Consider the following 13772-nt stretch of genomic DNA (forward strand, 5'->3'; position numbering starts at 1 on the left):
TGGCCTGTCGACACTCGAACCTGCTCCTGCTAAATCCTGGCATCTCCCATTGGCCAGCAACCTCACAAACCCCGGAGGACCTGGCTACCTTGTGACTCTAAGCATCTGGGACTCCCACGAGCAGTGGTACTGCTCAAAGCAAGTAACTGACCCCTGGCATTAGCCAGGAACAGCGAACCATGCACACTCTGCACCCGTCAAGAATGGCCTGTGCTGGAGTGGACAAAGACCCAGAGGACGTCCCCCCGGCGACTGTGAGCCCGAATCCAGCACCCAAGGACCCACCTCGACGCTCCTGACGACGCCTGCAGCCTCAGAACCAGGGACCCCTCCAACCGCGACCAGCCGAGGGTAAGATTTCCCGACACCAAAAGGCACCCCTGCATCCGGCGCCCTGCGGCCCCCTGTGCCCCACTCCTGGGTGCCTACCTATCCTCCAACTACTCAACTTACCTCTCGAAGTGGTGGTCACACCTGAAGAATCTTCGTCCCCAAGCTTGCAGCCTTTGTTTGTTTTTGAGCTTCTCGATTGCAATCCATTGAGCGCCCGACGGCTCAAAAGCACCCTGCACCCAGCTGCCCGAGTGCCTCTGGCAGTGCAATCTCTTCTCTACTCTACTTCCCCATTTGCCCTGAGCAAGTGACCAGGAGCCCAGCTCCCACAGCCGCGTGGCCTGCTAGCCAGCAGCCACCAACCAAAGGCCCCCTGCCTCCCATAGGATAACATTGGGCCTAACTCACTCTGCACCCGGCTGCCCCTGTGCCGCTGAGGGTGTAACAACTTTACTGACCCAACCCTGGTAGACCCCCGAGTCTATGCCCAGAACCTCAACTCTGCCAGTCGAGTACTTACCCAAAAGCCGATAACTCTCTTTTCTTCCATAGGGTAACATTGACTGGTTTCACTTGGAAATTCTTCTAAGTGTGGAGTTTCTAAACTTTAAAATATTCACCTAAAATCAACCAAGTAACAAAAACGAAAATACTCACCTGCTATCAGGAGAGATCTCAGTGCTGGATCTTGGTGCCCAGCACTGACACTGAAAAGTAATTACAACCATACTTACCGCTAGCCCAATTTTCTTCCATAGGAAACCATTGGCTGTTTTTCTGTGAAATTTCTTCTAAGTGTCGATTTTTGCAAACTACAAATATTCTTGAAAAAAATCGCACCAATTGTGAAAACGTAATTACTTACCTGTTTTAGATAGATGTCCCATTGCTGAACCTAGGAGCCCAGCACTGGATTACAAAAGTAACGAGAACATACTTTACCGGTAACTTGAATTTCCTTCCATAGGATAACATTGCCTGACTTTTGCTGAAAAAGTTTCTAAGTGTCGATTTTGCAAACTTACCGATATTCGTTAAAAATCGCCTGTATAACAAAAACACATTCTTTCAACTGTTTACAGGAGGTGTCCCAGTGCTGGATCCAGAATCCAACACTGAGTTAGAAAAAGTAACTATAACCCCACTTACCTGCTATGTGAATATCCTCTCATAGGATAACATTGGTGATTTTTGCTGAAAACGTTTAAAAGTGTCAACTTTTAAAATACAATAATATTCCTTAAAAATCACTACTGTACCCAAAACGCTTTTACTCAACTGTTTACAGGAACTGTCCCAGAACTGAATCTAGGATCCAGTCTTGTGGTAAGAAAAGTAATCTATTGCATTTTACTAGAAATTCCCATTGAGCTCAATGTATAATTGTGTTTGAAATTGTGTTGCCTATTGCAACAACTATCTATTGCATCTACAGGCTATTGCCTATTGAAAAGTATTTATCTAAAGGCTCTCAATCTGAGGAAGTACATTTTGATACCTATTGTTGGTTCTAAAATAAAACAATAAAACTACATCTTTTTATACAAAAACCATTGGCCTAGAGTTCAGTTCTTGAGTGTGTGAGACCATTTGCTGACTGAGTGTGTACAACAAATGCTTTGCACTGTCCTCTGATACTGCCTTACTGCTCGACCCAGCTACCACTTTAGAGAGTAAGGTTGTATCTAACTTTAGCCTCTGCCAAACCTCTGGGGACTGTGGACTCTGTACACACTGTACCTATTTGGGAACAGTATATACAGAGCCACTTTCCTACAGTAAGTAATGGGAATAAGGAATTGGTGTAATGAAGATATGAATCCGAGCATTTCTCTGTAGAGAGAAGGAGCACAGCATTGCCGTCTTTAATATTAAGGAGACAGTGAGGACAGGTGGCCAGGGTACAGGGGTTCAGCCTCGGACCTGCAAGAGGTATACTCATTCCAGGCGGCCCTCATTTATGGCTACTTCTCTTGAGCAGGTAGCTGAAAAGGGGCCCGAGTCACACAATAAAGTATGTGCAACGATTCAGAACTTTGCCTGAACATACTTTTATGTTATTTTGCAAATCACAAGCCTGCGTAGTAGTATACCTGTAAAGCTGCACCACATGCAGGTTTCCAGGAGTACTACTTGGAACGTCATATGACACAGGTCAAGCCTTTCAGAAGAAATCCAGGGCATGACTGCATTTTGCTACACAAGAGGCCAAAACATGTCATTTTAAAATTAAATGCCAGAGACTGAGATTGCTGTTTCAGGAAATGTGTCCAAAGTGAGGTAGTGACATGCATGCAGGTGCCAGACAGGAATTGAGCAAAGGTGACCAAAATTATTTCTGCAGGCTACGAGCTGGTAGCTGGTGCATTTACTGAGGTTGACGTGGTTACATGAAAACTCAGATTACAAATGCTTTGGAACTCTACATAAAGGAATGGGTATGAGGTGTGTAGTGAGTTGAGGCAGTGCTGCCGAGTCTAGATTCCTATCCAGAACTTTTTTTTATCTGATACTTGAAAATGTTATATTATAACGTTGAATACTAGCTGTATTATGTTTCTATAAAAATATAAATAAAAAAAAATAAAAAATAACATTATGTCAGTTTATGGAGGAGATAAACCTAATGGAGAAAGATAAAATGTGAATTAACGTTTTACTTTCCACTGATAAATGAAAGATAAAGATGACAAAACAAAGAACTGGAGGTCTGAAATACATCCACCGGCCACCATGGAAAGAGTAATTTACACAATGATAGGATAATAAGACAAATAGGTTTATTGCTAACAAGATCAGTTCTGTGCTGCCCTGGAGATGGCAGGAATTGGTCTCAAAGAAATGAGTAGTGGACGGTAGGCAGTATCATCGGGATGATTTATAATATGGTAAATCATCATGGACTAGGATTCCCCTAAGAAATTAGATTCTTGTGTTTTTATCATATCTTTTTATTGAGTATATGACGACAGAGAAATCACAGTCCAATTAGTAGTATCAGGTTATTATAGATGTACCTAATAGAAACAGGATCCCCCACTTCACACAAGTTGAAACTAGACGGATCATAAGTCTCCATCACTGCATTCAGTTGCGGGTACATTCCCACCCATAGCAATTGCTGAGGACCTCATCCCTGACACGGAGCACCCCTGTATTCACTCCAGTGACCCTTCACATCCTTTCACACTTACAGGGACAACTGCGACCCTCATAGATTACCCTTTCTGCCACCATACACCAGTCCATATCACATGTTTGAGCTGGGGTGGCGATTCTGCTCCCCACAACCTTACTATGTTCCTCTTGGTCACCATGAGGCCCAGGGTGACCCAAAGAAATTAGATTGTTGAATCTATAACAAAATAGTATGTAAGGCTGTAGATTTTTTAAGTTGCATAAATTGTTTGTTTATGTACACCTAGTCTAGTGAAATCAAAATTGTTAGAAAAAGAAATTAAAGTCTATAGTTTGGGCTCTACACATTATGCCACTAACTCATTTGCTTCATTATAACGTTATGAATCCTTGTGAGTGTTGGGATTCACCCTTGGGGCTCCCATTGTAGATTCCCACCAAGACTTTATGAAACCATTTATTAAGAGTGTTTGTGACTGTTGGGATCCACCCTTGGGGCTCCCATTATAGATTCCCACCAAGACATTATGAAACGATTTATGAAGAGCCCATGTGACTATTGGGATTCACCCATGGTGTTCCCATTGTAGATTCCCACCAAGACTTTGACTTTATGAAACCATTTATGAAGAGCCCTTGTGAGTGTTGGGATTCACCCTTGCAGCTCCCATTGTAGATTCCCACCAAGACTTTATGAAACCATTTATGAAGAGCCCTTGTGACTGTTGGGAGTCACCCTTGGTGTTCCCATTGTAGATTCCCACCAGGACTTTATGAAACCATTTATGAAGAGTCTTTGTGACTGTTGGGATCCACCCTTGGGGCTCCCATTGTAGATTCCCACCAAGACTGACTTTATGAAACCATTTATGAAGATTCCTTGTGAGTGTTGGGATTCACCCTTGGAGCACCCATTGTAGATTCCCACCAAGACTTTATGAAACCATTTATCAAGAGTCTTTGTGACTGTTGGGATCCACCCTTGGGGCTCCCATTGTAGATTCCCACCAAGACTTTATGAAACCATTTATGAAGAGCCTTGTGACTGTTGGGATTCACCTTTGGTGCTCCCATTGTAGATTCCCACCAAGACTTTGACTTTATGAAACCATTTATGAAGAGTCTTTGTGACTGTTAGGATCCCCTTGGGGCTCCCACTGTAGATTCCCACCACAACATGATGAAACCATTTATGAAGAGTCTTTGTGACTGTTGGATCAACCCTTGGGGCTTCCATTGTAGATTCCCACCAACACTTTATGAAAAGTCTTTGTGACTGTTGGAATCCAGCCTTGGGGCTCCCATTGTAGATTCCCACCAAGACTTTATGAAACCATTTATGAAGAGTATTTGTGACTGTTGGGATCCGCCCTTGGGGCTCCCATTGTAGATTCCCACCAAGACTTTATGAAACCATTTATGAAGAGCCTTGTGACTGTTGGGATTCACCCTTGGTGCTCCCATTGTAGATTCCCACCAAGACTTTGACTTTATGAAACCATTTATGAAGAGTCTTTGTGACTGTTAGGATCCCCTTGGGGCTCCCACTGTAGATTCCCACCACGACATGATGAAACCATTTATGAAGAGTTTTTGTGACTGTTGGATCAACCCTTGGGGCCTCCATTGTAGATTCCCACCAAAACTTTATGAAATTATTTATAAAGAGTCTTTGTGACTGTTGGGATCCACCCTTGGGGCTCCCATTGTAGATTTTCACCACGGCATGATGAAACCATTTAGCCTCCATCTAACATACATCCATAATAACACGGATATATGAAAAAACTGCAACAGTTGCTAAAATAAATTTCTTTTAATTAATATGTCACATTAATAAATAAATATAAAAAACAAGTAGCATACTTCTAGATTCAACATGTGCAAGCTGAAGTGGTCCAGCATACATGAACATGCAATAATGGATTTTGTTGCAAGGTTTAGGGATTGCGCTATCCAATTCTACATATCAGCAAGTGCTTCCTTTTATATGAAATGTTTTTGGATTGGGCAGTTTAGATTTTCTATTCTTCTTAATTCTCAGTGTAACTTTGAAGACTTTTCTAACACTGGAAGCATTTTTTATATGAAATGGCCCTTTTCACATATTCAGGGTTTCCTCTGATAATAACCACCCACCCAGGAAACACGTGCCTTGACTAGATAACCTGCAGAGTTCTGGGTGGGAAGTCTCTTCTGACCAAAATTTCAGGAAGGAAATAAATCAATCCCTGTTAACACTTAGTGATTGAATCCTAAGGCGATAAAACAAAATCTGGCTGTAGTATCTAAGATCACAGTAGAGGCAGGAACAAGCAGAACCAGAATTTCCACCCGACCTTCTACAAAAGACTTGTCATAGAAAAAAGTTTATATGGGGAATAATGTCCAGGAAAGTGGGAGACAGTGTCAGTGCAATAAGAACATGATTTGAAAGACAGTTGTAAACATTTGTAAAAATAGTCCTAAGGTATGTTCTAGCTCTTGCTTTCTTGAGAGAGGTCCCGGTGCCTGCTAGTTGTTCCTGACCCTTCACTTAGGCATGGCAGGAAACAGTCTACAGCAGTCGTTGGAGGTTCAATCATTGATGTCTCCTTAATTCCTGTGTCCCTGCGTCTCAAGCTGTCCACACACCACCAACAAACTAGGCTGAGGAGGCTGCTTGAAGTAACACAGATGCCAGCAGGCATGGTCCTTCTCAGAGCTAGTGAATCGTTGAAGCTTCTGTATCTCTGTGATGCTGAGGTCTCTAGACCCAATCGGAAGGTCCTTCATCCCTCTCGAACCTGAGGTTCTGCAGGTCAGATGTCAAGCCCTGATGGGTCAATGATTACTTTGATGTAAAATGTGTCATTTTTGAGGTAGGGGCTGGAGGAGGCCAGCAGCTGGTTGTGTTTCAAAAACTGGGGGCTTCCACTAGCCACGTTCATGTGACTCTTTGGCTTGTGGAAGGAGGCGCTTGAGGAGTCAGGCACAAAGGACTCACGGAACAGCTTCTGATGCTGGGTCTGGTCGAGCACCAGGAAGGTGACTTTTTGCTGGAAGGGCCATCGTAGCACGTCATCATAGTCGCCCCGCATCAGCACCAGGAATAGGGAGACATGGGTACCCTTGCCACTGCCATCACCGTTCGGGTAGAGGCGGCAACAGAGCCGGTAACCAAAAGGGTGTGTGCAGAAAGAGGGGGAGTAATACGAGGTCTGTTGTTCAGCTCGGGCCGCCCTTAGAAGGGATGCCACATTCTCGATCTTCCAAACCAGGATCCCGTTGGTGCTGACGGGCTCCTGCAGCCTCTGTGATTGGCTGCTTCGGCTCTGGAGGCCCTGGATGACTTTCTCATACTCCAGGCACCGGTGTTGCAGTGCCTCCATGAGGAGCATCTGTCTCTGTAGGTCCTGCCGCAGGACGGACACCGCCTTCTCCAAGCTCTCCACTGTCTGCTCGCTCTGCTGCCGGCAGGTGGCGTCGGGGGTATCACAGTTGCTTATCCTGCTGACCGAGCCCGTCAGGGAGACCAGCTTGTCCATGACCAGCTGCTTGAAGGTGGTGTTGACTGTTTCTTGCTTGTCCATCCGTGCGTTGAGATGGTGGACCTCGGAGAGCAGCGTGGCCAGGTGGGGTTCACTGCTTTCCCTTGGGCCGCTCTTCAGACCTTCACTAGGTGCCTAGAGGAGAAAGAAAGAACAACCTTAACATCACCCAGACATCAAACAGAAGATGGCACGTCTAGCCTGTGCTTCTGGACAAATATTACAAACCATTTTTTCCTGACCACTAAACACTCATTCAGACCGAGCTATGTGATGATTGTTTGACTGATTTTTTTATTTCGATGGCAGACATTTAATGTTGGTTTTATTTTTTTTATATGGTGATGACTGTGTATCACGTATATGTCACTATGCGTGTGGTTTGTTATTTATCAGTATAGCTTTGTGTCAGCTATGTTTAGTAATGTTTACTTGCATCCTGTCTGTCTTATACACACTGCTGTGTTTTCATTTGGTAGCCTGTCTGTATGTCAGTTGTACATGGTCATCTTTTGCCAGGTGCGTGCGTAGGTTACACAGTTGTAAGTATGCTATCCATGGCTGTGTGTGTGCCACCTATCTTATATATAATGTCTGTGGGTAATGGGTAGTCGTGTATGTTATCTGTATGTTCGTGTAAGTGAATTGTTGATAGTTGTATGATCCAAGTTACTTACATAGTATGTGTAATTGATTATAGTGAAGCTCTGTAAGTGCTCTCCACGGATGCAACTATTGGGGGGTGAGAGAGGGAGAGAGTGTTTTACAATATAAATACTGTGGTGAATTGTAGTGTTCTGTGTGTGTGTGTTTGTGTTTTGAATGTTGTGCTCTAAAGTACTGCTCTGTAGTATTAGTTGGTGTGTTCTGGTGCCTGCAAAAACTAGCAGAGCATGTTTCATCCTCTATGATCCTCTCTGACCTGTCTTCTGATGGCCCTGGAAGCTTTGGCGTCCTGTTAACCTTGTACCCCCCAGGCCTCTGCTCCTGAAGCACTCTGTGCTACGTACTCACTTCTATGACTCCCAGGGAGTTGGACATTTACTCACAAGCACCTCGTAACTCTCTTCACTCTACCCATGACCACTATATGTACGCATATAATTATGCAATGGAACATTTAACACTGCAACGCCTTGAGATTAGGGGTGGGCGAAATTTACTTAAACGCGTTACGCAAATCTCCGCGAAACGGTAAAAAATCTCCGCGAACACGCAGAAATTCCGCGAGCACGCGGAATTGCTTGTTCGCGATACTTTTTTCCTGTTCGCGATCTCTGTTTGTGTGCTCGGGGTGAAATATCTCGCAAACACGCATATTGAGAACGCGAACAAGCAAAACATTTCGCAAAGTTGCGGAACGCAGATTTTTGGGCAATTTTGCGTTCTCCACGGAACGCAAAATTACCCAAATTAGCCAAATTCCGCGAGCGGAACGGAATTTACCGCCCAGGCCTATTTGAGACCACGACTCTATATGAGTACAACACAAAACTGGTCTCATTAGTTAAAGAAAGGTCTGCCCTCATCAGTCGGACTGCAACAAAAATAGGCCCGGGTCCCAAATAAAAGTGGCCCCCATTTACGAAATGGTAAGTAAAAAAGTGTCTTACATTTGTAAATCGAGTAAGTGAACGTTCTAAGATCTGCTGACAAGGTGGTCTCTGAGGGGTGGAAAACTGCAGGACCTTTTAATTGTGTTGGCCGCCACGGAGTCTAACCCTTCCCACATATTCCAAAATCCGGTGTTTTTATAGGGGTGTAGTACGCACCTTTCCGTTCATTTCCGCCGATTCCAGCAGGCTATGGAGAGAGAGTCTGGACTGTTCGTCCATCTTGGAAGACGACTCTGCTGATGCCTGCAAAGAAAACGCTTGAGTATCAAAGTTTCTTCTGTTTTTCAACACAAACTTAGCATGTCTGCCTGGTTATCATCATCATCAAGCTTTATTCGGCCACAAAGACCATGCCTGGCTATCCTTATGCTGAGGTTCAAGCCAATCACAATAGTGATTCTTAATGGATGCAATTGGCACTTAGGGCCTTATTTAGAATTTGACGGAGGGGATACTCTGTCACAACTTGCTTTGTGCCTGTCGTGTACGACAAACTACATGTTCATTATAGTCTACGGCCATTGTGTAATACGGAATATAGGATATCCACCACGTTTTGACCTTACTGTCCCTAAAGGAAGGGTTGAAGATGTGCAACCATCTTTCAACAGCAGATCGGGCTGCTTCAGGCCCGACAGGTTTTACTGCTGATTTCATAGATTTTTTCCTAGAAAATGTCAATTTCTTCCTTTTGTATGCCACTTTTACATTGCTGACCTGTCAGACTGCCGAGGGTCAATGGGCAAGCCACAGTATATTTTTAGAACTAAATATCTGTTCCTTAAAATTGGCCTGGGCGAAATTTTAATTACAGCAGAGTAATTGGAGTAATTTCTGTAACTACGCATTACTCTTGTGATGCGAAATTACTGAAGTTATGCAATTACGCCAGCTAGAGTAATTAAGATTTATTTGGGGCAAAAATCCTACCGCAGGAGAACAGAAACAGAGAACAAAGAGAGCAAGCGGCTGCTGGCTACTGCTTTTCGTGTCCTGTAGCATTTACTTTTTTTTTCTTAGCACAAAAATGCATCCTGTGGTCTATTTTTGACATGAGGTATATTTTCCACCAAGAAAACAGCTCTAAATGCTGGATTGCGCTTCTCACACAATTACACATAATTAGGAGTTATTTTGAGGTAATTACAAGTAGTTACGCTAGAGGCAATTACACCAGCTACACTCGCCCCTACTTTAGGGGTGTGTTTACACATTGAATAAATAATAAAAAAATATATTTACACGACTGTACCAATTTTAAATGGTTTCTTTAAAATCTAGGAGATCAAGAGCTTTAAACACCTTCAGGCTCTGATTTCTTCTCAACAGCCTGCTCTGATGCAAGAATATTCAGAGCCACAGACAAAAAACGTCATTGCTTGGGTGCTCCTTTAGTCATTTGTCGCCACTTGCCACCATCTGTGGTGGTACGGTAAGGCAGCTAGATGCAGTGCACTTGTTTCAGCATCAGCCCTGTGGAGAACGCTTCCATGAGCCAGGAGAGGTGGAACTATCTGGATACTGGCGGAATGCCAGTTCTGTTTAGCACTGAAGCAAACAATGTATGAGGTTTTGTAACTTGTCCTTACCTCAGCTCTTCTTGGCTTCAAAGGGCCATGTAATGAGATGTCTTTCTGATTGGTGGGGCTGCACATGTGAGCCTATGGAAAACAAAATAACCTAATATAACAAAAGCCTCTAGTGACCGAGTATGAGCCAGGAACTGTTGAAGAAGACACAAGTGTGCCATAGGGTACTAGAGTACTCTCTATTCACTGCCAAGGAAGAGGTGAGAGGGCCAAAGTATAAGCTATGCACAACCACAGAAGAGGAGGGTGTGCCACAGAAGAGTAGGGTGTGCCACAGAAGAGGAAAGTGTGCCAGAGAACAGGAAAGTGTGGCAGAGAACAGGAAAGTGTGGCAGAGAAAAGGAAAATGTGCCAGAGAAGAGGAGAGTGTGCCAGAGAAGAGGAGAGTGTGCCAGAGAAGAGGAGGGTGTGCCACAGAAGAGGAGGGTGTGCCACAGAAGATGTTAGAGAACCATAGAGAGATACAGTATAACCTGTGCACTTCTCTTCCACAGAAGCTGTGAGAGTTCCATGGAGTAAACAGTATTAGCCATGGGCTAGTGCAGAAGATGTGAGGGTGCCATATAAAGAGTGTATTAGCCATGAACTGACACAGAAGATGTGAGGGTTCCATAGGGGGACACTACCACAGAGAATGTGAGAGCACAATGGGGAAAGAGAATTAGCCATGCGCTACCGCAGAAGATGTGAGGGTGTCACAGGGTGAGACAGCATTAGCCAAGCACTGCCATAGAATATGTGAGGATGCAGCTATGCAGTGCCACAGACGATGAGAGGGTGCTATGGGTTGATGTGCTATCACAGAAGATGCGAGAGTGTCATAGGATGGTAGAGCATTAGCCGTGCACTGCCACAGAAGATGTGAGGGAGCCATAGGGAGATAGAGTATAGCTGTGTACTACCACAGAAGATGTGAGGGTGTCAATGGGTGAGAGTATTAGGCACACACCACCCTAGAAGATGTGAGGGTGTCAACGGGTGAGTATTAGCACACACCACCCTAGAAGATGTGAGGGTACCAAGGGGGAAAGAGTATTAGCTATGCACAGAAGATGTGAACGGTTAGTATGTTTCGAATAGTACAGAGATGCCCCAGTGTCATACCCTTCACCAGTACTGATACATACCTTCAAGAGACTGAAAGAGACAGGGGTCGCACCGCACTGGCACGGCACCATCTTCCACAGGCACTCGTCGCTCAGGTGCATCTTCATGCCCTTCTTGGCACTCACAAATCTGCATTCAAAGTTGGCATTGGGGCAGGATTCGGGCACAAAGCTGCATTCTTTCTGATGGGAACTCTAAAGGCACAGGGAGAAAAATAGACAGTCAGCCTGAGGTGGGTGCGTTCTCTCTCACAATTGTGCCTTGGTGGCCTGGTGTGGTTTAGCTCTCTCTCACACGCAGTGCCTAGGTAGCCTGGTGTGTGTGAGCTCCCTCTCACACTCTCTATGTAGGATGTCTGGTGTGGGTGAGCTCCCTTTTATCCTATACCTAGGTGGCCTGGTGTATGTGAGCTCCCTCTCACACCTTGCACCATGGGCTTGGAGTGGGTGAGCGCCCTCTCACACCTGAACCTAGGTGGCCTGGGGTGGGTGAGCTCCCTCTCTATGTAGGATGTCTGGTGTGGGTGAGCGCCCTCTTACCCTACATGTAGGTGACCTGGTGTATGTGAGCTCCCTCTCACATCCTGCCCCATGGTGGCTTGGAGTGGGTGAGGACCCTCTCACACCTGAACCTAGGTGGCCTGGGGCGGGTGAGCTCCCTCTCACACCTACACCTAGGCAACCTGGAGTGGGTGAGCTCCCTTTCGCAGCTGTACCGAGATGGCCTGGAGTGGGTGAGCTTCCTCTCGCATCTATACCTAGAGTGGGTGAGCTCCCTCTCACATCTGCAGCTAGGTGGCCTGGAGTGGGTGAGCTCCCTCTCACACCTGCACATAGGTGGCATGGAGTGGGTGAACTCCCTCTCACACCTATACCTAGGCAACCTGGAGTGGGTGAGCTCCCTTTCGCAGCTGTACCGAGATGGCCTGGAGTGGGTGAGCTTCCTCTCGCATCTGTACCTAGATGGCCTAGAGTGGGTGAGCTCCCTCTCACATCTGCGGCTAGGCGGCCTGGAGTGGGTGAGCTCCCTCTCACACCTGCACCTAGGTGGCATGGAGTGGGTGAGCTCCCTCTCGCACCTGTACGTAGATGGCCCGAAACAGGTGAGCTCCCTCTCACACCCTGCACCATGGTGGCCTGGAGTGGGTGAGTTCCCTCTCGCACCTGCACCTGGGTGGCTTGTCTTATTGTATATGTAGGGTCTGTACTCCTACTCTCTCACCAACTACAGCACATGCATTAAAGTAACCTTCGGTGAGATCACGTGCGGAACAATGGCACGCAAACATTCACTCACCAGGTAGGTTTTGAGGCACCCTTGCCAACTGCAGCCGACGTGTGGGCATTTCACCTCAGTGGCGAGGGCATCTTTCTCTGCGGCTCTGTCGTTGTGGAACTGGGAAGAGAAAAGGTGCAGTGTTAAAAAACAGCAACCCTGGAACAGAGCTAGAACTTGAATACTGAGCAGGATTACTAATATTTTCCAATTCTACCCCCTGCAATTTTGGACCAGGTAATTCGTTTTTAAATGGATACTTTTTAAGGCACTGATGCAGGCCCACAGAGCGTTCTATAACACTAGGCTGAAATGTTTCAACAAAAGATTCACTCATTAGTGCCCATCCAGAGCACTGAGATCCGCTGGAGGCTACTTTTTTTGCAAGGAGGGGTGGATGGATGTTCCTTCTCCTTCCAAGGAGTGGAATGATATTCCTTCAGCCTTGCGGCTTTTGGAGAGTGAAGACTCGTTTAGGAAGATTCTGAAAACCTGGCTTTTTGGTGTAAATTAGTTGGGGCATAGTCTCTGTCCGCCTTTTTAATTACAGAGCTGGGACACCTCTGGGCAGCTGTGCGTTTTATAACTCTGCATTATTACTATTAATAATACATTAATCTCGGGTGGCACAACAACAGAGCAGCCTTCAGTGCCTTCGACCAGGGCAGGCCTGCTTGTACAGAGAAAAGCTCAATAAAATTTCCCAGAATGCACTCGGACAGGAGTTTAAAAAAAGAAGTCAGGCGAAATTTGACTACTCTGTTCGGACTAACCTTGTGTGATGACACTGAAAAAAGTTGGGCCTGGCCACCCAGAAACAAAATGCTCGTTTAATTTGTGTTAGGAGAAGGGGTGCTAATCAGTGTAAGAGAAGGGTGGCTCCCACTCAATACCTTTTCAAGAAAACAAATGCTCAGTTAATAAAAATAAGATGGGTGAGATTTATGAGTTGGGTGAATATTTTCTGGAAAAAAAGGACATTATATATATATGGCGTTTTCAACGTGGACATGGATATACCATGTGTTAGGGGCAGACGGAGACGAGGCGGGGTTTCCGTGTGTGTGTGTGTTCCGCTGTAGGAGAGTAGGGTCTGCTATCCTATGGTCACCCCAAATTTTTGCTTTTTGCTTCACTGGTTTTTGACATATTGAGGCTGTGGGCCTGCTAATCAGACCCCCAGC

At 45.5% G+C, this 13772-nt stretch overlaps 1 protein-coding gene across 4 annotated transcripts in view; it reads right to left on the bottom strand.

Annotated features, from left to right (window-relative positions):
- Positions 1 to 3180: 3180 nt before the first annotated feature.
- LOC146859307 (TNF receptor-associated factor 2-like) overlaps positions 3181 to 13772 on the bottom strand; it is a 52180-nt gene continuing 41588 nt past the window's right edge. For 2 of the 4 annotated variants that reach the window (XM_085649978.1, XM_085649975.1), the window contains exons 3-7: positions 12610 to 12708; positions 11334 to 11507; positions 10207 to 10278; positions 8774 to 8860; positions 3183 to 7136 (exon numbers count right to left, since the gene is read on the bottom strand). In XM_085649978.1, the coding sequence (XP_085506104.1) occupies positions 6273 to 7136; positions 8774 to 8860; positions 10207 to 10278; positions 11334 to 11507; positions 12610 to 12708 (1296 nt within the window). In that variant the 3' untranslated portion in view covers positions 3183 to 6272. Of the gene's footprint in view, positions 7137 to 8773; positions 8861 to 10206; positions 10279 to 11333; positions 11508 to 12609; positions 12709 to 13772 lie in introns of all 4 variants that reach the window. The other 2 variants (XM_085649977.1, XM_085649976.1) reach the window with 2 other exon arrangements.

The sequence above is a fragment of the Triturus cristatus genome, chromosome 3_2, assembly GCF_964204655.1.
Source record: "Triturus cristatus chromosome 3_2, aTriCri1.1, whole genome shotgun sequence".
Lineage (NCBI taxonomy): Eukaryota > Metazoa > Chordata > Amphibia > Caudata > Salamandridae > Triturus > Triturus cristatus.